The following is a 27,243-nucleotide window of genomic DNA, read 5'->3' as shown; positions in this document are numbered from 1 at the left end:
GGATCGAATCAAGAACGATCTCCAAACCTGGATCTCCCTCCCAATTAGCTTAGTAGGAAGAATTCATGTAATCCGTATGAACGTCCTCCCTAGACTGAACTACTTATTTCAGATGCTCCCATGCTATCTCCCAGTTTCCTTCTTCAAAACAACTAACCAAAGCATCACCAAATTTATATGGGGCAATAAAAAACCTAGGATCAAGTTTTCCACTCTATCGAAACCTGAATCTAAGGGTGGTCTTGCCCTTCCCTCCCTTCAATTGTACTACTGGTCTGCCCAAATCCGCAACATGCTAACATGGATCACAAACAGACAAGAGTCAACGTGGATTCAGATAGAAACCCAATCCTGTGGTTCATTGCCCTTAAGCTCAATTATATTCATTAATAACTTTAGTGAAGTGGGCAACATAGCCAAAACCTTTGTGATTTACAGCACCCTACTAGCGTGGAGGGACTGTAAGAAATACCTGGGCATTTCCTCCCAAATATGTTCTCACTCGCCTATAGTAGGCAACCCAGACTTGCCAAAAGCCCTGAGGGATGCCAACTTTAATCTTTGGCATACTCTAGGAATCAGGACCTTTTCAGACCTATTTCATCAGAAAACCACTACACTGAAATCCTTTCAAGAGCTCTGCAGTGAATTCGATGTACCAAGATCCCATTTTTTTAAAATATCTTCAAATTAGACATGTAATTTCCTCATTTACCTCCAAGAGGAGGTTTAGAACTCAGTTGAATGAAGTTGAAACCCTTCTTGTCACAGCACAATCCATTAAAGGCAAAATACCTTTCTGAGAAAGGAAGCTCCTCCTTTACTCCTTTGAAAATAATCTGGGAAAAGGACCTTGGTCTGACTATCAGTGATGAGTTATGGGTGGAGGTTTGCGACATGGTATACTGCTCCTCTACCAGTGTAAAAATGAAAGAATCTAATTACAAATTTTTGTACAAATTTTATTATACTCCTTTGAGACTCCATAGAATGAAAACAGATATGTCTCCTAACTGTAAAAGATGTACCTCTGAAAGTGGAACCTATATGCATGTATTTTGGAGCTGTAGATGTACATACTGCTGCACAGAAAATACTAGAGGTACAGGTTGATATGACCCCGTGTATCTATCTTCTTAATGCCCAGCAGGACTTTGTTCTTGATCCTGACAGAGAAAATTTGCTTATGACTATTACATACTTTGCTAAGAAATGTATTCTTCTATTGTGGGCCTCTAATACCCCTCCTACATTTAAAATGTGCATTGACCAGATTGTTGACTTTCTTCCTCTTGAAAAGCTCACTTATGACCTCTACAAAAGACAGCCCAAGTTTGATAGACTCTGGTCTCCACTATTCAACTATATTTCAAACTGAACGGGGTGACTAGGGAAATGCGCAGATACATGTTGTGTAAGGTACTGTAAAACCTAAAAACGAATTATTGGCCCGTCGTCTCAGCAAATGCTTGAAATAGCTGATAAGAACCTTGATAGTGCTGCTGCAAGTGTTATGTTTTTTGTGGGTTTTTATTTTAATTTAGTTTTTGAGTGTGTGTGTGTATATATGTGTGTATGTATGTACGTATGTATGTATGTTTATATTTATATATATATATATATATATATATATATATATATATATATATATATATATATATATATATATATATATATATATATATATATATATGTATGTATGTTTGTGTATATATATATATATATATATATATATATGTATGTATGTTTGTGTATATATATATATATATGTATGTATGTTTGTGTATATATATATATATATATATATATATATATGTATGTATGTTTGTGTATATATATATATATATATATATATGTATGTATGTTTGTGTATATATATATATATATATATGTATGTATGTTTGTGTATATATATATATATATATATATATATATATATATATATATGCACCAAGGAAAATAAATAGATTAAGAAAAATAAATTATTTTATTTGATTATCATTCATTTTAATTGTATTTTTTCAAAGGTATTATATATTTTTTACTTTTTCTTTTTTTAAAGCCTGTCACAACTGTGAATGTGGAATGTGTTTTGTTGGTTGATTGAAAAACAAGAAAACTTAATAAAACTTTAAATTGAAAAAAAGAAACAGACTCCATGAGGGTGGAATGAGGGTCTGACGTCCACAGATGGGGGTTGTGCTTACAGCCCAACACCGTGCAGGACGTTTGGCATTTTCCAGAGAACACCAAGATTGGCAAATTCGCCACTGGCGCCCTGTGCTCTTCACAGATGAAAGCAGGTTCACACTGAGCACATGACAGTCTGGAGACGCCATGGAGAACGTTCTGCTGCCTGCAACATCCTCCAGCATGACCGGTTTGGCGGTGGGTCAGTCATGGTGTGGGGTTGCATTTCTTTGGGGGGCCGCACAGCCCTCCATGTGCTCGCCAGAGGTAGCCTGACTGCCATTAGGTACCGAGATGAGATCCTCAGACCCCTTGTGAGATATGCTGGTGTGGTTGGCCCTGGGTTCCTCCTAATGCAAGACAATGCTCGACCTCATGTGGCTGGAGTGTGTCAGCAGTTCCTGCAAGAGGAAGGCATTGATGCTATGGACTGGCCCGCCCGTTCCCCAGACCTGAATCCAATTGAGCACATCTGGGACATGTCTCGGTCCATCCACCAACACCACGTTGCACCACAGACTGTCCAGGAGTTGGCAGATGCTTTAGTCCAGGTCTGGGAGGAGATCCCTCAGGAGACCATCCACCACCTCATCAGGAGCATGCCCGGGCGTTGTAGGGAGGTCATACAGGCACGTGGAGGCCACACACACTACTGAACCTCATTTTGACTTGTTTTAAGGACATTACATCAAAGTTGGATCAGCCTGTAGTGTGGTTTTCCACTTTGATTTTGAGTGTGACTCCAAATCCAGACCTCCATGGGTTGATAAATTTCCTTTGATCAATTTTGTGTGATTTTGTTGTCAGCACATTCAACTATGTAAAGAAAAAAGTATTTAATAAGAATATTTCGTTCATTCAGATCTAGTATGTGTTATTTTAGTGTTCCCTTTATTTTTTTGAGCAGTGTAGTTTTGATGTCTTCCCTATTATTCTACAATGTAGAAAATAGTCAAAGTAAAGAAAAATCCTTGAATGAGTAAGGTGTTGTAAAAATGTTGACCGATTGATTATAGAAAACTATGTGGACACACCTTCAAATCTGTGGATTTGGCTATTTCAGCCACACCCGTTGCTGACAAGTGTATAAAATCAAACACACAGCCTTGCAATCTCCATAGACAAACATTGGCAGGAGAATGGCCTTACTGAAGAGCTCAGGATGTCACCTTTCCAACAAGTCAATTCGTCAAATTTACACCCTGCTAGAGCTGCACCGGTCAACTGTAAGTACGGTTATTGTGAAGTGGATGCATCTAGGAGCAACAACGGCTCAGCAGCGACATGGCAGGCCACACAAGCTCACAGTATGGGACCGACGCGTAGCACGTAAGTATTGTTTGTCCTCGGGTGCAACACTCACTACCGAGTTCTAGTCTTCCCCTGGAAGCAACATCAGCATAAGAACTGTTCGTCGGTTGCTACATGAAATGGGTTTCCATGGCCAAGCAGCTGCACACAAGCCTAAGATCACCATGCACAATGCCATGTGTTGGCTTGCTACCATTGGACTCTGGAGCAGTGGAAACACGTTCTCTGGAGTGATGAATCACGCTTCACCATCTGGCAGTCTGATGGACGAATCTGGATTTGGCGGATGCCAGGTGAACGCTACCTGCTACCTGCCCCTATGAATAGTGCCAACTGTAAAGTTTGGTGGAGGATAAATAATGGTCTGGGTCTTTCATGGTTTGGGCTAGGCCCCTTAGTTCCACTAAAGGGGAATCTTAACGCTACAGTGTACGGTGACATTCTAGACAATTCTGCGCTTCCAACTTTGTGCCAACAGTTTTGGGAATTCCCTTTCCTGTTTCAGCATGACGAAGCGAGGTCCAGAAGTAGTTTGTCGCGATCGATGTGGAAGAACTTGACTGGCATGCACAGAGCCCTGAACTCAACCCCATCGAACACCTGTGGGATGAATTGGAATGCAGACTGCGAGCCAGACCTAGTCACTCAACATCCGTGCCTGACCTCACTAATGCTCTTGTGGCTGTCCCTGTAGCAATGTTCCAACATCTAGTGGAAAGCCTTCTCAGAAGAGTGGAGGCTTTTATAGCAGCAAAGGAGGGACCAACTCCATATTAATGCCCATGAGATGAGATGTTCGACGAGCAGGTGTCCACATACTTTTTTTAGTCATATAGTGTATATACCATACTGTTTCAACAAACACAGAATTTTTTAGTCATGGCATGACTCTTTTGAGTTGATGCACATGTTTTCTGCTGTTCATAATGATTGATGCTTTGCCCATTCAAAGAAAGTGTTTTGCTTCCATTGATATGCAATGTTAACCTTGTGTGTACCCTATTGCAGACAGCAGTTCTGAATGGAGTCAGCGGACAGGCTACGACCTGTCTAACCTGCAGCAGGAGTTCAGGACCACACCAGAGGGAGCCAGAAAAGAGACAGACGATGCACTGCCTGACAGAATTAAGGTACAAGAACTGCACTTGGCAATGTAAAGTTAAGCAATCAAATGAACTTATAAAGCCCTTTTTACATGTCACAAAGTGCTATACAGTGCTATACAGAAACCCAACCTAAAACCCCAATCAGCAAGCAATGCAGATGTAGAAACACGGTGGATAGGAAAAACTCCCTATAAAGGCAGTAACCTTGGAAGAAATCGAGAGAGTCAGAGAATCCCAGTGGAGAGAGGGGAACCAGCCAGGCAGAGACACCAAGGGCGGGTCATCGCTCCAGTGCCCTTCACCCTCACACCCCTGGGCCAGACTGCACTCATAGGACCTACTGAAGAGATGCGTCTTCAATAAAGACTTAGTGTCTTGCTTAAGTATTCATCACCCTTTGCATTTTTCCTATTTTGTTGCATTACAACCTGTAATTTAAATAGATTTTTATTTGGATATCATGTAACGGACCTGCACAAAATAGTCCAAATTGGTGAAGTGAAATGAAAAAAATAACTGGTGCGTGCATATGTATTCGCCCCCTTTGCTATGAAGCCCTTAAATAAGATCTGGTGCAACCAATTACCTTCAGAAGTCACAAAATGTATATATCACACAGGTGGACATTATTTAAGTGTCACATGATCTCAGTATATATACACCTGTTCTGAGAGGCCCCAGAGTCTGCAACACCACTAAGCAAGGGGCACCACCAAGCAAGCGGCGCCATAAAGACCAAGGAGCTCTCCAAACAGGTTAGGGACAAAGTTGTGCAGAAGTACAGATCAGATCAGGGTTTGGGGTTTAAAAAATATCCAACACTTTTAACATCTCATGGAGTACCATTAAATTCATTTATAAATAAAATGGAAAGAATATGGCACCACAACAAACCAGCCAAGAGAGGAGCAACCCACCAAAACTCACGGACCAGGCAAGAACGGCATTAATCAGAGAGGCAGCAAAGGGACCAAAGATAAAGCTCCACAGTGGAAAATTGGAGTATCTGTCCATAGGACCACTTTAAGCTGTACACTCCACAGAGCTGGGCTTTATGGAAGAGTGGCCAGAAAAAAAGCCATTGCTTATGCCCCAAAAGGCATGTGGGAGATTTGAGACTGGGACGGAGGTTCACCTTCCAGCAGGACAATGACACTAAGCATACTGCTAAAGCAACACTCGAGTGGTTTAAGGGGAAACATTTAAATGTGTTGGAATGGCCTAGTCAACGCCCAGACCTTAATCCAATTGAGAATCTGTGGTATGACTTAAAGATTGCTGTACACCTGCGGAAGCCATCCAACTTGAAGGAGCTGGAGCAGTTTTGCCTTCAGGAATTGGCAGAAATCCCAGTGTTTAGATGTGCCAAGCTTATAGAGACATACCCCAAGAGACGTGCAGCTATAATTGCTTCAAAAGGTGTCTACGAAGGTTTGACTTGGGGGAGGGGGGGTGAATAGTTATGCACGTTCAAGTTTTCAGTTTTTTGTCTTATTTCTTGTTTTTTTTTCACAATAACATGTTTTATTTTGCATCTTCAAAGTAGTAGGTGTTGTGTAAATAAAATGATACAAACCCCCCAAAAATCTATCTTGATTCCAGGTTGTAAGGCAACAAAATATGAAAAATGCCAAGGGGGGTGAAGACATTCGCAAGCCACTGTAAAGTTCGAGATCGAGTCTGTGTCTCTCACATAGATAGGCAGACCATTCCATAAAAAGCCCTGCCTCCAGCTGTTTGCTTAGAAATTCTAGGGACAATAAGGAGGTCTGTGTCTTGCGACTGTAGCGTACGTGTAGGTATGTACGGCAAGACCAAATCGGAGAGATGGCTAGGAGCAAGCCCATGTAATGCTTTGTAGGTTAGAAGTAAAACCTTAATGTCTTTATATGGCAATTTGAGTGTATTGGTGAAGATGTCTAGTTTGCACGTGGTTTAATGTTCATGAGATGAATGTCTGTACATGTGTGTCCACTCCAGAACCTGCTGCGCGAAGTGCACCAGGAGGGCATGCAGGTGCTGTCCCTGTCGTCGCTTCCAATCCCAGAGGGCGAGGCTGACCCAGCCAGCCTGTTCCACCATTCCCAGGGCTGGCCCAACGAGAGAGAGGCCTTGCTAGCGACCGTGGAGTCCCTCAAGGCCCTCATAACCCAGATTCAGGCACACAGCAGGGAAACACAGGTACAGGACTGGTAGCATCTGTACATTGTAGCATGGATACTTTGTGCTGGTAGCCTTTCTTAAATACAGTAGCGGTTTTGTTGGTCGCAGTTTAAATTAAACATAGCTTTTAAGGCTTAATTGAGCCTTCAGAAACCCTTGTCTCTCATTTTCGTTAAATAGGCATGTCTATGTGCTTGTGTATGTTCAGACCCCAGGTAGTGCGGACTGGCGTGGAGAGCTGCTGGGGGCAGTGCAGCAGGTGTTTGTGAGGGAGCGGAGTGTGCTGAAGAGTGCTACCTATGCCCGACTGGACCTGCTGGACACTAGCGACGCAATCATCCACCTCAACCAGCTGGAGCACAGGCTAGCCGAGCAGGTCACTGAAAAACGATGTATACTTTAGCCTGACTGCTAGCTAACCTTAGCATTAGCCTCAAGTAGCTGGAGCACAGGCTAGCCAAGCAGGTAGCAACAAACACTTGAAACTCAAGTTAGCGTTACCTGCTTATGTTATTATTAGCATATTAACTAGCTGGAGAGGGGGAAATAGCCAACAGGTAACAGAAAAAATATTGAGCCATTTTAGTAAAGTGCCTGTTTCTCCACTTGTAGAAAAACTTGGTCATATGTATTCGTGTACAGTTGTTTTTAATTTCCAAGGCTAAACTGTGGCTGTGTGTATCTATAGGACACCCATCACAGAGATGCCATGGGGATGCTCCAGACTGCAGACAGAAGCAGTTTGCTGACAGAGGTCCGGCAGCTCCGGGCCCAGCTAGAACAAATCCAAGGCCAGGAGCCTGGCAGGAGAGGCAGATCCAATCATGGTTTGTAGTCTGGCTCTCCAGTGGTTTCTTCTGCCATTTGTGTGTTAGTTGTAAGGACACATAGGGATGATGGATGAATGGCTGGGGGGGCTGAATGAGTGGAGGCTGGATGGATGGATAAATTAATTGATTTATTGACTGACTAATGTCTATAGTAAATAGACACGGTCACAGTTATTCAACTCAGTGCAACCAATATCATTTAATAAAATTTAAGAAAAAAATAAAAGATAAACAGAAGCTGATTCTAATGCCTTGCATGTTGTATTGTCTGGCTGTTCGTCCCCCTCAGGTGTTGAGCAGCAGAGGGAGAGAGGTGGTGTTCCAGAGCCCCACATTCTGCTGCAGGCTGACAGGGCCCTGGAGGAGCTGAAGGGAGAGCTGGCCCAGACCAAACTAGAGCTGGAGACAACGCTCAAGGCCCAGTACAAACACCTGAAGGAGCTGGACACAGTCAGGTAAGGTTTTAATGCACGCTCACACACAGTTTGACGCATGAAAGAGCAGAACATTGTCAGGTATGACTATTTAGGGATACAGAAACAAACATCGAAACAAACAACATCCTTCCCAGCCTCGGTACTACACACGTGTAATTTACCTTTCTAGTTGCTGTTGGATGGATCCAGCCCAGTGTCATTGTCTTTGTTTCTAGAACGGAGATGTCACACAAGGCTGCTGAGGTGGACACCCTGACGGACAGACTGGCAGACGAACAGAAGAAGGCCAGAGAGCTGCAGTGGGCCTTCGAGAAGGAGAAGTGTAAATCAGACAAGAAAGAGGAGCTGGAGAGAGAGGAGCTGGAGGTAAGACAGTTTGTAGTGAAGGTAGAAGACTACTGTCCCAGTGTGTTCAGGTATAATTGCCGACTTGTTTACACATGTCTTCACTTTAGTGTGTGTTTACTTAAATGTAGTGATTTACTGATATGTTCACCTTAGTCACTGGGGTATTATCTACTCAAGTGTGTTTCACAAGTATCTCTTGTCTTTACACCCCTTCCCTCCAGGATCTCAAACTGGCCCTGGAGGAGCAGCAGAGTCTCGTAGCCCAGCTGACCTCAACCCTAGGCCAGGAGCGCCAGTCCTCCTCCCAGCTGTCCCTCCAGGCCGAACAGGAGCGCTCCAGGCTGCAGACCCAGGCCTCGCAGCTCCACGTCCAGTTAGTGTCGGAGCGAGCCCGGGCCCAGGAGCTGAGTAACGCCCTGGGGAGAGAGAAGGAGCATCGCCACTACGTCTCCTCCTGGAGAGAAAACCCAGAGGGGAAGGTGGCTGAGAAGGGGGAAGATGTAGTGGTGGGAGGCGCGATGTCATCCGAAGGTCTGCTGGAGGGTCTGCAGAGGGAGCTGGACAAGAAGCATGCTCAGGTGGACTGTTTGTTTGTAGATGAAGCAGACGCACACCTACATACACACTAGTTACAGCAAGTCGTATGATGCTCTTTGGGTATGTGATACAAGGCACTATCAATGTAGTCTGGCTAACGCCTAACTCAGTCCGCCTGACTTTAGTCTGGAAAGGCTGTTTTGATGTTGTTACGATGTGTCGATAATGAAGGGGGCTGTGTTTATCCTGGTTGGTTCCCCCTCTGTGTCTTTCTCACTCCAACACTCACAGGCACGGCCACACATTGCCCCCCTTCCATTACAACTGTTGGATTTTCAAATCCAAACGAGGTCTCAAATTAACATTTGAGAGAACCAATCAATGAGTCAGAATTTCAGTGCAGAATTTCAGAGCAAATATTGCATTAACAAACAGCCTCCTGTCCCGACCAGTGAGTCACAGCTCTTCCTTGCTGTGTGGCTACGTGGATCTCGTCAGCCAGTCTGCTATCAATGCCCTGCACACAGGAGATTCACATAAAGTGCTAGTGAAAATATAGTGTTGGCAGTGTGACCAGTTATGTGATGTGATTCTGCATCCCCACTAAATTGCACGACAAAGTGGCTCATCAGATGGTGCATATGCTTTCTCCAAACTGTCATGACGACTTTACATAGGTATTACTTCTATAGTGACTATATTTACCTTTACTACTTCTGCATTCCCACTAAATCCTGACACCATCTATTCCCTCTTCAGGTGGTTAGTCTGCTGGACGAGGTGGAGGCCCAGAAGCTGGCGGCGGTGCAACGGGAGGAGGAGCTAACCTCTGCAGCTCAGAGGTCATGCAAGGACCAGGAGGCTCTGCGGGAGGCCAAAGGCCAGCTGGAAAGCCTGGGGGAGCAGGCACGGGAGGCCATGGAGCAGCTGAAGAGAGAGGTGCAGCAGGGGATGCGGCTGGAGCAAGAGAAGGAGAGGCTCCAGGAGAGAGTGGTCCAGCTGGGAGAGACGAGAGAGGGGGAGAGGAGCGGGACGCTGCAGCAGCCTGATAACCAAAATGTAGGTCACATTTATATATCCTACATTCATACACATTGAATGAACCAAATACAGCGCTTTAGTGTTATAGTACAATTGAATTATGCTTTAGAGAAAATATGTTTTAGCTATTGATACTACGATATTGCGTCTATTAGCCTGTCTTGTTGTTAGAACCCAGCTATGTATGATGATAAAATATTCTATAGTACACAGCCTTGTTAACTCTGTTGTGCTGTGTTGCTCCAAGCAACAGGCCCTGTATGATAATCCATTATAGATAATAATGTTAACGTGGTGCTGTTTTACACTTAGCAACAGAATAATAATGTAGGATAATCCACAATTAGGGCCAGTTATTAGTTATTTAAACTATCTGCTATGTGTCTAGGGTTGGCAGGTAGACTAGCGGTTAAAGCATTGGGCCAGTAACCAAAGGGTTGCTGGTTCGATTACCAGAGCCGTCAAGATAACAAAAGTCTGTCTGTCTGTCCTTGAGCAAGGCACTTAACCCATAACTGGCTCCAGGCACCATACTACTATTGCTGACCCTGTAAAACAACACATTTAACTGCACCTATCCATGTATGTGACAATCAAGCATACAGTGCATTCGAAAAGTATTCAGACCCCTTGACATTTCTTCCCTCACCAATCTACACACAATGCCCCATAATGACAAAGCGAAAACAGGTTTTTTGAATTTTTTGCAAATGTATTAAAAATACAAAAACGATACCTATTCAGACCCTTTACTAGGAGACTCAAACTTGAGCTCAGGTGCATCCTGTTTCCATTGATCATCCTTGAGATGTTTCTACAACTTGATTGGAGTCCACCTGTGGTAAATTCAATTGATTGGACATGATTTGGAAAAGCACACACCTCTCTATATAAGGACCCACAGTTGACAGTGCATGTCAGAGCAAAAACCAAGCCATGAGGTCGAAGGAATTGTCTTGGGCCCCGAGACATGATTGTGTCGAGGCACAGATCTGGGAAAGGGTACCAAAAAATGTCTGCAGCGTGGAAGTTCCCAAAGAACACACAGGCCTCCACCATTCTTAAATGGAAGAAGTTTGAAACCACCAAGACTCTTCCTAGAGCTGGCCGCCTGGCCAAACTGACCAATCTGGGGAGAAGGGCTTTGGTCAGAGAGGTGAGCGAGAACCCAATGGTCACTCTGACAGAGGTCCAGAGTTCCTCTGTGGAGATAGAGAACCTTCGCACCTTCCAGAAGGACAACCATCTCTGCAGCACTCCACCAATCAGGCCTTTATGGTGGAGTGGCCAGACGGAAGCCACTCCTCAGTAAAAGGCACATGACAGCTTGGAGTTTGCCAAAAGGCACCGAAAGGACTCCTAGACCATGAGAAACAATATTATCTGGTCTGATGAAACCAAGATTGAACTCTTTGGCCTGAATGCCAAGTGTCACGTCTGGAGGAAACCTGGCACCATCTCTACGGTAAAGCATGGTGATGGCAGCATCATGCTGTGGGAATGTTTTTCAGCTGCAGGGACTGGAAGAATAGTCAGGATCAAATGAAAGATGAACGGAGCAAAGTACAGAGAGATCCTAGATGAACCTGCTCCAAGGTGCTCAGGACCTCAGACTGGGGCAAATGTTCACCTTCCAACAGGGCAATGACACTAAGCACAAAGCCAAGATGACTCAGGAGTGGCTTCGGGACAAGTCTCTGAATGTCCTTGAGTGGCCCAGCCAAACCCAATACTTGAACCCGATCAAACATCTCTGGAGAGACCTGAAAATAGCTGTGCAGCAACGCTCCCCATCCAAGCTGACAGCTTTCGAGGATCTGCAAAGAAGAATGTGATTAACTCCCCAAATACAGGTGTGCCAAGCTTGTAGCGTCTTCCCTAGAAGATTCGAGGCTATAATCACTGCCAAAGGTGGTTCGACAAAGTACGGAGTGAAGGGTCTGAATACTTGTGTAAATGTTACATTTCATTTATTTATATATTTATTTATTTATTTATATATATATATATATATATATTATATATATATTTATTTATTTATATATATATATTTATATATATATATATTATTCTTCTAAAATTGATTACATCTACAAATATATATATATATGCAAAAATGTCAATAAACCTGTTTTTGCTTTGTCATTATGTGGTATTGTTTGTAGATGTAATCAATTTTAGAAGAAGGCTGTAACGTAATAAAATGGAAACATTTAAGGGGTCTGAATACTTTCAGAATGTCTGTATATTTAAACAATAAGGCCCGAGGGGGTGTGGTATATGGCCAATATACGACGGCTAAAAGCTGTCGTATATTGGCCATATTCCACTGAGGTGCCTTAATCCTTTAATAAACCAGTTACCAACATAATTAGAGCAGTACAGATGAATGTTTTGTCATAGCCGGGAATATGGTCTGTGATATACCACGGCTGTCAGCCAATCAGCATTCAGGGCTCGAACCACCCAGTTTATAATTTTTTATAACCTTCCGGCTCTGAATGGTAAGTGACCATAATGACATTTCTGTACTGTGTCTGTGACTGTAGCAGGCTGTGTGGCAAGGCGAGCCCACAGACCGGACCAGAGACTGGGTGTTCAAGCAGAAGTCTGGCGACACGCTGACTGTCAACCCCAGCACACCTTCCCTCCTCAAAGTCACTGGGACAGGGGGCAACCTCGCCCCCCACCATGACCCCAAACACTCAGACAAGGTCTTGGGCAAACTGCAGCTCATTGCAGCCAAGATCCGAACCATGGTCAGCAAGGGCTCTGGCAGGTTTGTCACAGTTTCTTAACAAGTTTCTCAAAACATTTGTACATATATTCATGACTTCAACATTTGATTGATGTGAACTGTTGTAGTGACTGGTAAATATATGTGCAGGTGTAGATTTATGTTGTGGTTGTGTGGATTGATGCTTGTGTGTGCAGGGTGACTACAGAGGTGGACAGTGAAGGACTGTCGTGGCTGCAGTCGAACATTGATGAGGTCATCACTATGCTGCAGCAGTCTCCAGCGCTCCCCTTGGTCCCCTTGGTGAATTGACACTTCTCATTTCAGACTACTTAGATTAGATTGATGTTTATTGTCCTACAAAAATTTCTTAGCACAGCTCACACATTATACATAAACCACATAGAAAACCCAACAGGAAACAAACTAAAGTTTTAGTCAAACTTAAATAGTCACCCCCTGCCCATCACCTGCACATGTAGGAGGAAGCTACTCTACTTGATGTATAGAGTATTTGTATGACTTCAGTGGCTAGTGAGCACTGGTATTTGTTCTCTGCCGTGTCCACAGAGCACCGCCCTAGTGGCGGGAGGCCAGTCCAGCTCCCTGACAGAGCGGCTGCTGAGGCAGAATGCTGAGCTCACAGGCTTTGTCAGCCGTCTAACAGAGGAGAAGAACAATCTGCACAACCAGACCCTCCGCCTGGAGGATGAGCTTCGACGTTACCGCCAAGCTGGTCTGGGATCAGGGGGCAGCGTGAGTTACAATACTAGAACTAATGCAGCTAAGGGCTAGTGACGGGTCTGGGATCAGTACAACACTAGTCAAATACTATACAAGGCCAGTGGCAGGTCAGGAATTTAGGGACATGGGACAGAGTACAATGCTGGATTGTGGAGGCACCTAGAAATGGCAGAGAAGTAGCTTGTGGAGACATTGCTTTAATTTACACCAACCTAACACGACCCCTCTCTACCTCATTCCCTCCAGTCCAGGAGAGGTGGCGCGGACAAGCAGAAGGAGCCGGCCAGCATTCTGTTCTCGTCGGAGCGCGAAGCCTGGACCAGGGAGAGGAGCCGGCTGGAGAAGGTCCTACATCTAGCCCAGGCAGAGGTGACCCGACTCAGAGGAGAGATCAGGACAGAGTCCCTCAGAGACATGACCGGACCGGAGACAGACAACTCCACACTGACGGTGAGCTCAAATCTGCCCTGCATTTCTCCATGACACTTACCTCTTTCAAATCTACCGCTTTTCCACTCTTTGTCAAAGTTGAATAGCAAATACGTTGTTGCACATCTATACAACCCACTTAACTATCACACCTTTTCAACCCTCCTTTCTCTCTCTCTTATTCCCCTTCTCCAGAAGATATATGGCAAGTACCTACGCTCTGAGAGTTTCCGCAAGGCCCTCATCTACCAGAAGAAGTACCTGCTGCTGCTGCTCGGCGGCTTCCAGGAGTGCGAGGAAGCCACGCTGTCGATCATCGCCCGCATGGGCAGCCGGCCCTCCCACTGCAGCCTGGAGTCCCTGACACAAAGCCGCCGGGGGCTTACGCGCTTCCGCTCGGCCGTCCACGTCTCCATCGCCATCTCCAGGTAAACAATTGGAACTGGAGTGGTAGGATGGCGTTGCACCTGTTAGGAGGCTATAGGATAGCTTGTTGCTTATGATCATATGGGTTTTATTGTTAGCATGTCGCCCTCTCCTGGTAAACAGAGCAGCGTAGACTGTTGTTGTTGTGAGGCTATAGCTGCTAAATTATAATGCTCTGCAGTTTAAAGACCTTTATGAGGAGCTTATAGCTAAATTATACTTTAGGTTTATTTAAGTTTATAGCTGATGAATTAATACTTCAAAACAGGTGCTGGATTGTGAACGCCTGTTATTATGAGTTCATACAGCATCATATAATATCAGTAGTTATTTTAATAAACACAGATGGATTGTTCTGATTGTACTGTAGGCTAATGGTCCTCTGTAATGCAGTTGTTAAACTCATTCTATGGAGGGACTGTGTCTTCAATTCGATAAGGACATAGACAACCAGGGAGAGGAGTTTCTTACTAATCAGTGACCTTAATAAATCAATCTAGTATAAGGGAGGAGCGAAATCTCGCATACACTCGGCCCTCCGTGGAACGAGTTTGACACGTGCAGTAGCACATCTTTGAATCAGACTGTTCTGTTCTTCCAGAATGCGTTTCCTGGTCAAGCGATGGCATAAAACTACGGGGATGAGCTCCATAACATCTGTCAACGTGAACAGAAATGGCCTGGGGCAGTCAACGGGTATGGAAATCACATTTCCTCACACTATCCCAACACCAGGAAAATATACTGGGAGAATCACATGGAATGAATGGACTGGTTGAGTTAAATGGTAAAGAACCAAGCTAGGCTAACCTAGACTTACACACTTGTAGTCAATGAAGTGCTGATTGATCAGGTGGTCCACAATGTTAGCTAACCTAAATAAATAACCTGAATATTCTAAAATGCCAGGTTCAATGCAAAGCAGAAATGTATAATTACCTTTTCGTTGACTGGCTCATTGATCCTGTTTTGTGAGAGAAAACAGAGGACTGACAACTGTCTCTTCCTCTTCAGGTAATGAGGTGAGGACAGACTCACCCTACCTGCAACCGGGGAGTGTGGAGGTGTACGGAGAGAGGAGTGGGGCCTCCCCCAGGTCCGCCCTCTCCTCTGCACAACACAGGTTCCACATGGCTGGGGACTCTGGCCCTCTGACCTGCTCCCACCTCCAGAACTACGACCCTGACCGAGCGCTCACCGACTACATCTCCAGATTGGAGGCCCTGCAGAGGAGACTGGGGAGTGTGCAGTCAGGTAACAGACACGCACACACTTCCAACCGTACTACTTCACACCATCTAGAGTTAAATAATGTAATGCAAAAGCAGAAATTGCCCTCTCATTCCAATCACCCAAGAAAATATGTGCAGATGATGCTTGAAATGTTATTGTCAAGAGTTCAGTCTTGGGATCTAAACCACTTCATTTTGCCCTTCCTAGGTTCTTCATATGCTCAATTGCACTTTGGAATAAAAAGATAGAAGTCCATAAATTACTTTGGAACTGGCTTGAAGAAACTCAGTTGCCTTTTCTTGTGCTGAGCTTCGGTATTTTGTATCATTCTGCTGTGTACAGTATATTACGTGGGGACCAAAAAACATTTTGTTGTGTGTAGACATCTTATAATCAGGCTTTTTGTCGCCAGCACTTGAAACAGCTTCTATGTTTGTAAACTTTGGTCTGCCTCTTTGTTGTGGGTGAACAGAATCGCGTTAAATGTATATTTGTGGAATGCTAATTTAAACGAAAAACCTGGAATAATTTAATTTATACTGTGTATGTTACTTTGTGTGGGTGGAAGAATACGTTGAGCAGGTTTCTCCGGAGAACTCCAGCCCTGGATAGGAACCGGGTGGGCGTGCAGGTCTTTGCGCAAGCCCAGCACTAACATGCTTGATTAAAGTAACTGGTTTCTTAAATGGAAGTCCATGATTGATGAATTATTGGAAATGTTGGTTAGTGCCGGGCTGGAACAAAAGTCTGTACACCCAGTAGCTCTCCAGGATGGGAATTGGGAGAACTCTGCCATGGAGAATTTGACTTTACTGTTGAGGCTGCTACATGATCTATATACACCACACTGTGTTTTATTAGAATGGTTTCTTGGACAGACTACAGAGGAGAATTTGTAGAAGACATATTTTTGTAAAGGTAGGAGCTTTGAATTTTCTGGGTATTTTGTCAAAACCGAAATAAATATGAATTTTAACACTTGAAAGATGTGGTCGCACTGTTTTTTTTCTCAATTCAACTCCACTGACACAACAATTTGATTTTACAGGTACACGTTTAATTAGTTCTAACAGTTGTAAAACAAAATAGAACTTGAGCTAAAATGTGAATCTGGTATGGGGGAAATGTAGTCAATAAAATTATGGTGTGAAGACAAATTGAACATGATATTTAGATTTTTAAATATATATATATATATATATATATATATATATAAAGGACCAATGTTCACAACACTAGGCTTCAAATAGTCAAATCAAAAACAAATGGACTAATAACTGACCCATATTACCCTGACCGTCCAACATTCCCACTCAATACACTTAGTCGTGTTTATTAGGGCACACAACAGAAAACTGAAATTTGTCTCATTGAGCAAGTGCAGGTTGTCCCTCCATGTTTCAAGTCTGTTTTCTTTGTTTGACCCAGCCCAGGTTCTCTATCTTTGTACAATTATATGAATGGACAGTAGTACATACAAAGTCAGTTTGATCACTGATCTCTATGAATCAATGGATAAGGATCAGTGGTTTTACTTTTTCTCACTGCTCTGTAAAAGGCAGTGCTTTTTACTCCAGTAATATCCATCCTTACTGTAATAGTGTCACTCATACACACAGGAGACTATCACATTTCACACAGTGGAAGCTTGAAAGCCTACGCTAAGCACCAAAAGTATTGGGACAGTGACACATTTGTTGTTTTGGCTCTGCACTTTGGATTTGAAATGATACTATGATATTTATGCCTCTTAACTTTCTCACTGATTATTCATGATTGATTCAGTATTATCTGTAATCATGTTAGCATCCACATTAATGTATAAGTGTTTAGAAACATTCTGTTTTTATTTACAATAAATGTTACTCCAAAATGACAATACATTATCTACCATTCATTTCTATTGGGCACAAAATTATCTGAAACACAACCAGAACTATTAGCAAGTGCATCTAACAAGTTTGCAGTCACAAGCTTAATGTAATCTTTGCATGCTAATACTAAACTTTCGACTACTTTAAAACACAAGAGAATTTGTCCCAATACGTTTGGTCCCCTAAAATTGGGGGGACCAAATTAAAGCTGGAAGTCTGCACTTTAACCTCAAAGTTACAGAGGCATAAATATCATAGTTATTGTAGTGTTTCAAATCCAAAGTGCTGGAGCAGAGCCAAAACAACAACAAAAATTGTCACTGTCCCAATACTTTTGGAGCTCACTGTATATGTATTACCATGACAGTTGAAATAGAATGGACAAAAGATGAAGCTTTTGGCCAGATCTGTTTGTGCTGTATACTGTAGCCAAATCCTATGGCCATTGGCATGACCGCACAAACAGATCTAATTTGGGATTAGACTACTAAAGAGAAGCCGTTAGTGAAGAAACAAACTGATTCAGTGTACATTCTAACAACTAAACAACAAGGCACACAAGGTGGGCACCCAAAGTAAAGTTGTTTAATTTCCAGCCAAAACTCTGTGCATTAACTTGCACAGTTCCTAAATTCAAGTACAATAATTTCCTCTAAATTAAACCATTTAAGGTAAGTTAGGTTGTTTGTTGGGGGAAAACTGAAATGGCTCCCTATTTCCAATATAGTGCACTACTTTTGGTCGCAGCTCTATGACGCTCTGGACAAAATGAGTACAATATAGAATAGGACGCCATTTTGGACAAAGCCTTGCTCTTCTCCTGGGTGTCACCTCTTTTCTCTGCTGTGTTTTGCGCTCAGTGTCTCTTAGTGTTGCCTCCTCTTGTATCTGATGACGGGGTTGTGTGGGGTGTGGATCATGGTTGTGTAGTTGATTGTGGGGAAGTAGCCATCGACCAGGTCAAATTCGAAAAGGCGCAGCATGGTAGACCAGATGGTCTTGATCTGAACGTAGGCAAAGTTCTCCCCAATGCAGCGGTGACGGCCTAGAAGACAGAGAACATCAGTGTTTTTTAATGAGTCATGGTAATGAGGGTAAAATCAGGTGATACTTTGTGGCATGAGACAGCTTTGTATGGTAGGAAAGTCCATATTTGTATATATTGAGCAAGAGCCCCACCTCCTGACAAAATACTTATTTACACATGAAAACACACTGTATGACAGCTGTTTCCCCTACCATTGTGTATATGCTTTGACACTTCTGTTTTTTCTTAAAGATGGCAGATCACCTAACTTATTACATGCTGTTAAAATGGAGGAAATAACAAGAAAATATTCTTACCGGCTCCAAAGGGCACATAGGCAAATTTCTCAACTGCGGCAGGGTTATCATTGAGGTAGCGGTCAGGCCTGAACTCCATCCTCTCTGTCCAGGTGTCCTGCAGACGGTGGTTGACCGTCGGGGACACGCACACCTGGTGGCCGGCTGGGATGGTGTAGCCTGCTGCAGTCTGGGGGTGGATGGAAGTAAAGGGTGAAGGTTGTTCAATGGTCACTCACCTATTATACACATGCATTTATCTGGGTTGGGGCTCCATTCCATTTCAATGCAACAAAAAAAATATATATGGACCATTTACATTGTGGCCATTTCTCTCAAATTCAGTGTCCCAAAATGTTTGTTTTTAAAATTGTATTTACTGGTATAAGGGAATTGAAAAAATGTCTATGAAGGTAGTAGGAATAATTTCATGGGCATTCGTAACCGCCCAACAAATAATGACATCGATCTTACCTGAGGAGAGCGTGCCATTCTCATCATGGTCATGATGGGTGGACGTAGTCGGAGGGTCTCTTTCAAACAGCGGTCCAACAAAGTCAGGTCCTTCAGCTGATGAATGAACAAGAGACTAGGTAAGTAAAGAGCATGTCAAATATTTAGACGATCAAAACTGTCCAAATGAATAGCTGAACGTATGGTTTAGCAGTCTAGAAAAACGGTTCTAAACTGAAGTTGCTCACATACAATATCCAATTACCCAGTTTTAAATAGAATATGGTCAAAAAAGAAACTATGATCTTAATAAGTTTTAACAAAATAATTTATACAAATTATTGTACATTTGTAAGCCAATGTAAAAACATTTCATATTTTCAACAACAAAGTTCTAGTGTAATCTATGGCCATTTATGTGCAGTTGGCAAAATGTCAGTTATGGATTATGACCTGGTCAAAGTTGAGTGGGGGCAGGTCTTCTCCGCATGCTGTTTTCTGTTCAGCGTAGCAGCGGTCCTGTAGGGCCTTATCTTTGCCCAGAAAGAAGCCCAACCAGGAACTAGTGGTAGAGGATGTGTGCTGTCCAGCCAGGAGTAGACCAATCAGCATGCCTGCTATCTCATCATCATTCAGGGGCCGACCATCCCTTAAAAAAAGGCAGAAATAGTTAGGCCTGAAATGAGGAATCAGTCTAAAATGGTTCAACAGTTGTAGAACACCTTTAAACCAAACGCTCATTCACTTCAGTCCTGTGGGGAGACATGGATGCTTGTCCCATATGTATTACTACTGGCATCTGTCCCACTTATGTCTTACTTGTAGGTGGCATCTATGAGGGTCTGCAGCATGTCGTCCACTTTCTCTCCAGAGCTTCTGCGTTTCTGGGTGACTTTGTAGAAGATGTTCTTGATCTCCCTGTGTGCTCTGTCCCTTCGTCTGTACAAAAATGACAACTTGTTTTTTTCCTGCCTTAATTAACGAAATAAGACATTCTCGTATTGCTATTACAGAATGAATACAGTAGAATTAATTCCAACTCAGTCTATCACCCAGAACCCTAACCTGAGGATAGAACAATAAGACAGTATAAATGAAGTTTCAAGAGTATTAATTTCCAGCAATCATTCTGGTAACTTAGTCTAACTTGGTCTTTCACACAAAAAACCTAACCTGAAGGTGGAACAGTTTGAATTGACCCTTGGTTGAGAGGACAGTATGAATGAAGTCTTTCTCTTACCTGAAACTAGGCAGCGGCAGCCAGCCGGGCAGCAGCCAGGCAGCATGGCTGAAGCCCCCGTCCAGGTCTGCGTAGAGCTGGGCCACCTTCTCATCCAACATGCTGCGGATCTCCTTCCCATGCAGACAGGCACTGGCCGTCAGGATGATCAGCTCCGACAGGGCCTCAAACAGGTCTGAGAGAGGGAGGAGTGGAAGAGATGGAAAGACAGGAAGGAGTGGGAGAGATGGAATGAGTGAGAGAAAGAAAAAAGAGGTCAGAATTGCGGACTGGATAACTTTGACTGTGCAGTACGGCTCAAATGTTATGACGTGTAACAAGTGATATGACGTCTTCATAAACAGCAACTCCTCGCAAACAGATTCTAGCAAGAGTGTGAAGCAAAAGACTGCAGTCATTAGCAACCCATTAAGCATCTGTGCATGGGTGATCAATGCACTCTTGAGCCACGTAATAGCTACAGTATGTGACAACAAATTTTGACTAGATTAGCCTCTTGCTTCTTACTCATGTCAGAAGTCGCTCTGTTAAACACTACTTTTGGTAATGTCATATCGCTACCTTTACAGGAAAAAAAGGAACTATCTTAAAATGGATGGCAAGGTTCAAACTGTATTCAGGAGTTACAACACATTGATTACATGTGTGTTGTTTTGTATTGCTAAGTATTACTGAACTGTTGGTGCTAAAAAAAACAAGCATTTCACTGCACCTGCGATAACATCTGCAAGTCTGTGTAGGCGACTAATACACTTTGATTTGATTTTGTTATAATACACTTGAGAACTTGTTGATGGGAAATTGTGCTGAATTTTCTTAACAGTTGACATTGTACTTCACCCAAGTCCCTACCCCGTGAGCTCTTATAGGTCTGAACGGATTAGATAAGTATACTGTACTAATAATTCCACTTTGCAATCTGATAGGCCAAGTGGAAAATGTGTAATTCTGCTAACATCTTTTCAATCCTTTTAGGTCTACATTAAGTGGCTACAGTAGGGACTAGAAGTCGATTTGGAGCTGGGCATTTGGATTTAGTTTCTACAGTATTCCATGTGAAAAGATCAGACCGGTTGTAATGTCTGTCATCTTACTTTCTTCCCCGCTGTCTCCCCATCTTGAAAAGTACTCTTTAGTTTCCTCCTCGATGATTTCAACGTGCTGTTTGAAATGGGCAATGTTCAGTCCTGTCTTAAACATCTTCTTCTGTTCCAGGAAAATCTACAAAAGAAAATGTGTGGCAAAATATTCACTGAATTCACTAAATCAATACTTTGTTTCAGCTCATAAACCTATCATAAACTTCTGGCAAGACTTCTTTATGTGGGGGGGAAATTCTCTATATTTGTGAGTGCGAATGGGAGTATCTGAGTAAGTATTTATTTGCTTACATGGTTAGGTACATCGTATGCAACCCCTTTGCCAAAAACTGGTGTGGTCAATCGAGAATAGACATCCTCTGCATTGAGATCTTCGTTCTTGCTGTTGAACATCAGTGTGGCAGCCTCACTACCCAGAAGGTAGGTAAAGGTTTTTCCCACCATGGTAAAGCTGACAACGGGCCCATACTGTGAATATAAAGACAATAAACCTTGTTTTAGCACCTACTATAATGGGCACTTTCAAATGGCACTATACACCAGTAAGATTCAGAAGCTGTATGATAGGAAACGTTACTGTAACATTTTGTAAACAAAAGTAAGTAGCACGTAGAGCACTAACGTATACTTTTCAGCAGTACTGTAGTCTTACCTTTTCATATGCATCCTCCAGAAATTCAATGGGACTTTTCCCGAATGCTATGGCATGACCCAGAAATGGAATGCTAGAAGGTATGTATGGTGGGTATTTCTGAGAGAATAAAATACACAAGGCAATTGATTATGCACAATATGCAATAGTCTATGAATGCGGCATGAAACTATAACATTCACTGTCGCAGCCCTAATAATAATGTAATATATCTCAACTGATGTGTTGCTTATGCACATAACGTACCTTGTCTTCGTCGGAAGAAGATTGTGACTGTTTGAGCACCAGTTTAGAAATATATCCCAAAGTTAGGGTGATCACAAACACTGCAAGAACCACCGATGTCACGTTGTCACTAATTTTCCCGACGGTATTTTCTAGTAGCATACTACTAACTTGATATAAATGCATAGCCATTGTCACGTCTTCTGTTTGTTTCAATCCGTTGTAAAATATTATAGGCCACTGCGACAGACTCCTTGCGTTTGAAACAAATAAAAACAATTGTCACTTCTACACCATCTAAATCGATTTTCTACAAGGCACGAGGCCTTGTATAAACGGAAAATTGTGTTCCCAAAAGCACAGTCAAATCCTTCTTGATTCCAATATCATAGTTTATTCCCCTATAACGCTAAATGATAAGTGACGGCTAGTACTGTAACCCAGCATCTCTACCTGTCGATATTAAGTTAGTCCTGCCCCCGCCTGACAAATAAAGGCATTTCATTGGCTATTCGCTGTGTGTCCATCAGCTCCGCGGCTGCCTTCCTGAAATCTGGTTGGCTATCACTACCTGGACTGATGTCTGGCTATATGATGTCATAGCAGAGGACCAGTCGACACATTTTAACTCCTCCTCCACATTTACCGGATTGGTTCAACGTTGCCGAAGAGACCCTCCCCCGAAATAGTTTATTTTCGTCTCAAAACAGTGCGATGCTCGAGAGTATCAAAACGAATGTTTCGATTGCTGACTAACTGTCCAACAAATCAGCTTTGCGTCCAATAGCGATGCATGTTTTATCCTCCTGCTGTGTTCTGGTCGAATTGGACCGATTTACAAGTTTTCTCTCTGAAAAATGTAGTTCATTTAATCTGATTTGTCATAATGTTCCATAACTTTGTCCACACAGGGCACCTGAACACACAAAATACATTTATTAAATGATTTTCATAAAATGTTGTGTTTTATTGAATTTTTGTACACCTGTGGTGTTCCCGGTCAAAAATGACGTCAATAGAAATGAATGGGCGAGACTACAATTAGTGTATAAAATTGAGTTCCATTCATCAGATGGACACACTTACTCTCCCAGACCCCCACATATGTGTGTTTGAGAACATACACACCTCGCTCCCCTTCTTTGCTTCCATGGCAACCACCACAAAGCAAAAAACATTAAACAGATACATGACCTACAGCATGGTCAAGCAAATTGATGTTTCTGACATTTTCAGACTACTAAACGAGGATTGATTTAGAACCATGGAGACTTACCCTACCGCAAGTCACAAAGAAAACAGGAGCTGCCTCCACTATTCCAGCACCATTTAAACTTTCAACATTTCAACATCATCAAATCACCTATGTTTAGTCTAATAGAGTGACAACTAAAATATACCAAAAACTATTTAGTTCAATCAATTTAAGCTAAATATGATATCCATGATTTTGATTTCTGTGTGTGTGCATGTGCCTGCGTCTGTGTGCGTGCGCGTTAGTTCGGGCAAGTACATGTTGACTCACCCTACTTGTAGAGAAACACCATTGCCACCCTCTCTTTCATGTTGACCAAATGGTCAATCACTCTATCATACAGTATATACTTTTAATTTTTGTTGTCCTAGACTACCTGGCTAAAATGCTTAATCACTAGCCTAACTTCCTTTCATGGGCAAAGATGAGCCAGCTAACAGCCTACTACATCTAGCTACTGTACATATTGAACTTCCATCCTCTCAGTCCAGGGGCACAATGTATACACTCATGGTTGGATCAGAATCACCATTATATTCCAGGGCCAGTACGGAGAGTTAAGTAAAACCACAAATCCAAATCCCAATCTCCCTCCATGGTTAATTTAGGAAAGGGACCATTTTAGCTAGCTGTCCACAGGACAACGACACAACCGAGATGCAACAATTCAAGTGTTTCTGTCAATGACGTTTTGCTTTTGATGTAATTGGTGTGAAGACAAATCTAAATTGTCTTCCCTTTAACTTTTTTTTGGTGCGCCAGGACCATTCACAATTGATCTCACTCAGTTTAGCTAAACACTGATGGGCTATTATTTTATACTTTTTTTTTTATCAAACGAGGGCAAATGTTCACTGACTTCCCTTGCAATCAATGCTACAGGCAGCACAATGTCATACTCTTTTTGACCAGACAGCATCAGATAGATACCTACACATACAGAGATAGAGGGGCTCTGTTTCACTCACTGGGATGCTTTCTCCAGTGAGGTACATTCAGCGTCTTGCGAAATGAAGGAAAATTATTAAAAAACAGAGACAAAATATACAGTGTTGGAAAAAGTACTCAATAGTCATACTTGAGTAAAAGTAAAGATACCTTAATAGAAAATGACTCGTGAAAGTCACCCAGTAAAATAGTACTTTAGTGAAAGTCTAAAAGTATTTGGTTTTAAATATAATTACGTATCAAAAGTAAATGGAATTGCTCAAATCTACTAAAGTATCAAAAGTAAAAGTATAAACCATTTAAAATTCCTTATATTAAGCAAACCAGACAGCACAATTTTATTTTTTAAATGTATTTGGCGGATAGCCAGGGGCACACTCCAACATTCATTTGTGTTTAGTGAGTCCGCCAGATCAAAGTCGGTACGGATGACCAGGGATGTTCTCTTGATAAGTGTGTGAATTGGACCATTTTGCTGTCCAAATGTAACGAGTACTTTTGAGTGTCAGGGAAATGTATGGAGTAAAAGTACTTTTAAAGTATTTCCCTTAATAAGTACCTTACACCACTTTTTTTTTTTTTGGGGGGCTGGCTTCCCTTGGAAACCATGGATACACGCCACTGCTTGCTTCATAAATAACTACTCATTGTTTGCAGATCAATAATAAAAAACACGTTTTTTTATGCTCTCGAACACAGCCAATATGTAAGGGATCTAATTTCCGGGTTTAATTTTACAGATGCCCGAGTGGAGCAGTATACCTCGAGGAGAATCACATTGGTTAAACAGACTAGAATAGGTCTGGATGTCTCAAAGTTCATTGGCTACTGTAGTCTACTCAAACCGTATGCAACAGGGGCGTATTGATTACACCGATTCTATTGCAAAACGTTTCTTAAACGGAAGTAAAAAGGAACGAAAACGCGAGGGACCTACCTGAATTTGTCCAAAAGAAAATCTTGTTTTGCTCTGTTTGTTTCCGCAATGAATACGCCCGTCGTGAAATCATGAAACTTGACATTTCAAACAAAATGGTCAAATGGAAATCAAAATTGTTATACCAGTGAACGGTTCAAAGCAATATTCCTAGATGTAGGCTAGGCTATGTTAATGTCGTTTACACGGATATACAGTGTCTGGATTAAATCTATATTATACATTATTTCATAATCCATCAATACCCACTCTCATACAATGTTGATACATATCCAATTGAATTTATTCACATGGTCAAACAATAACCAATATTTCGTTATGGACTTCCCTTGGTAAATGTACAGTGCCAGTCAAAAGTTTAAATACAGCTACTCATTCCAGTGTTTTTCTAAAATAAAAATTCTACATTGTAGAATAATAGTGAAGACATCAAAACTATGAAATAAAATAGATTTTAGATTCTTCAAAGTAGCCACGCTTTGCCTTTGACAGCTTTTCACACTGTTATAGTTTTCTCAAGTGGTTTGAAATGAATGTACTGTTGACAAGTTAAGTAATTTATTTGAGCAGAGTGCCCTCATGTGGCAGCTACTGCTGTTACCTTGCCAGTCCTTGGTCTGATTTCTGACATTTTCAAGACAAATTGAATTGTTTTGGTCACATGTGCCAAATACAACAGGTGTAGACTTTACTGTGAAATGCTTACCTGCAAGCCCAACAATGCTGAGTTAAAACGTTTGACAAATATTTGCTAAATAAAAAAGGAAATAGTAACAGAATAACGAGGCTATATACAAGGAATACCAGTACTGAGTCAATGTGCAGGGATAAGAGGTAATTCAGCATGTACATGTTCGTAGGGGTAAAAGTGACTAGGCAATCAGGATCGTAGTTTACAAAACATTAATAACACCTTCCTAATATTGAGTGCGCTCAGTATTGCCCAGCCTGAATTCGTTGGGTCATTAACTCCACAAAGTGTTGAAAATGTTCCACGGGGATGCTGGCCAATGTTGACTCAAATTAATTTTATTTATCTGTTGTTTTACCAGATAAGTTGACTGAGAACATGTTCTCATTTGCAGCAATGGCCTGGGGAATAGTTACAGGGGAGAGGAGGGGGATTAATGAGCCAATTGTAAACTGGGGATTAATTAGGTGACCGTGATGGTTTGAGGGCCAGATTGGGAATTTAGCCAGGACACCGGGGTTAACACCCCTACTCTTAGGATAAGTGCCATGGGATCTTTAATGACCTCAGAGACAGGACACCCCATCTGAAAGACAGCACCTTACACAGGACCAGGACCAACCCTGCTTAGCTTCAGAAGCAAGCCAGCAGTGGTATGCTGCTGGCATCCCACAGTTGTCAAGTTGGCTGAATGTCCTTTGGGTGGTTGACAATTCTTGATACACACAGGAAACTGTTGAGTGTGAAAGACCCAACAGCAGTTCTTCACACTACCATACCCTGTTCAAAAAGGCACTTAAATCTTTTGTCTTGCCCATTCACCCTCACCTTACAAAAAATGCGGCTTTGAAACTGTCGTAAAAGTGCAGTAACTTGAATGAGTAGGTGTCCAAACTTTTGACTGGTACTGTGTGTACACACACACACTCTCTCTCTCTCTAAAGGGGTTCAATGTAAATAGTCCACACTGCCATTTTATTAACAGTTCAGCAGTCTTGTGGCTTGGGGGTAGA

The 27,243-nt window shown here is 42.4% G+C and overlaps 2 protein-coding genes across 7 annotated transcripts in view; one reads left to right on the top strand and one right to left on the bottom strand.

Moving 5' to 3' along the window:
• Positions 1-16,517, top strand: part of akap9 (A kinase (PRKA) anchor protein 9) — a 160,832-nt gene extending 144,315 nt beyond the window's left edge. For 5 of the 6 annotated variants that reach the window (XM_024441461.2, XM_024441459.2, XM_024441460.2 and 2 more), the window contains 16 exons: positions 4,510-4,631; positions 6,588-6,788; positions 6,979-7,146; positions 7,459-7,597; positions 7,890-8,055; positions 8,253-8,403; positions 8,607-8,963; positions 9,682-9,981; positions 12,513-12,742; positions 12,898-13,003; positions 13,271-13,456; positions 13,691-13,894; positions 14,069-14,301; positions 14,901-14,995; positions 15,314-15,553; positions 15,740-16,517. In XM_024441461.2, coding sequence (XP_024297229.2) covers positions 4,510-4,631; positions 6,588-6,788; positions 6,979-7,146; positions 7,459-7,597; positions 7,890-8,055; positions 8,253-8,403; positions 8,607-8,963; positions 9,682-9,981; positions 12,513-12,742; positions 12,898-13,003; positions 13,271-13,456; positions 13,691-13,894; positions 14,069-14,301; positions 14,901-14,995; positions 15,314-15,553; positions 15,740-15,780 — 2,939 coding nt within the window. In that variant the 3' untranslated portion in view covers positions 15,781-16,517. The remainder of the gene's footprint in view (positions 1-4,509; positions 4,632-6,587; positions 6,789-6,978; positions 7,147-7,458; positions 7,598-7,889; positions 8,056-8,252; positions 8,404-8,606; positions 8,964-9,681; positions 9,982-12,512; positions 12,743-12,897; positions 13,004-13,270; positions 13,457-13,690; positions 13,895-14,068; positions 14,302-14,900; positions 14,996-15,313; positions 15,554-15,739) is intronic. The other variant, XM_042295516.1, reaches the window with a different exon arrangement.
• A 50-nt stretch (positions 16,518-16,567) lies between these two features.
• On the bottom strand, positions 16,568-22,851 carry LOC112264688 (lanosterol 14-alpha demethylase). The gene is made up of 10 exons (XM_024441463.2): positions 22,421-22,851; positions 22,175-22,273; positions 21,814-21,990; positions 21,517-21,643; positions 20,423-20,597; positions 20,002-20,121; positions 19,636-19,831; positions 19,204-19,299; positions 18,751-18,919; positions 16,568-18,451 (listed from the first exon to the last, which is right to left on the bottom strand). The coding sequence occupies exons 1-10, from the start codon at positions 22,589-22,591 to the stop codon at positions 18,273-18,275; spliced, it is 1,509 nt and encodes a 502-aa protein (XP_024297231.1). The 5' UTR covers positions 22,592-22,851; the 3' UTR covers positions 16,568-18,272.
• Between the last annotated feature and the right edge of the window lie 4,392 nt (positions 22,852-27,243).

Source organism: Oncorhynchus tshawytscha, linkage group LG13, assembly GCF_018296145.1.
Source record: "Oncorhynchus tshawytscha isolate Ot180627B linkage group LG13, Otsh_v2.0, whole genome shotgun sequence".
In the NCBI taxonomy this organism is placed as follows: domain Eukaryota; kingdom Metazoa; phylum Chordata; class Actinopteri; order Salmoniformes; family Salmonidae; genus Oncorhynchus; species Oncorhynchus tshawytscha.
Note: the sequence above shows the minus strand (reverse complement) of the source record. Positions and strands in the feature narration are given on the sequence as shown.

What these genes read in the sequence shown, in the direction of transcription:
- LOC112264688 (XM_024441463.2), bottom strand. Translation starts at nt 22,591, where the DNA reads ATGGCTATGCATTTATATCAAGTTAGTAGTATGCTACTAGAAAATACC. An exon ending in CATACGATGTACCTAACCAT is followed by an intron (nt 21,644 to 21,813) that starts GTAAGCAAATAA and finishes TTTCTTTTGTAG; the next exon opens with ATTTTCCTGGAACAGAAGAA. An exon ending in CTCATAGATGCCACCTACAA is followed by an intron (nt 19,832 to 20,001) that starts GTAAGACATAAG and finishes CCTTTTTTTAAG; the next exon opens with GGATGGTCGGCCCCTGAATG.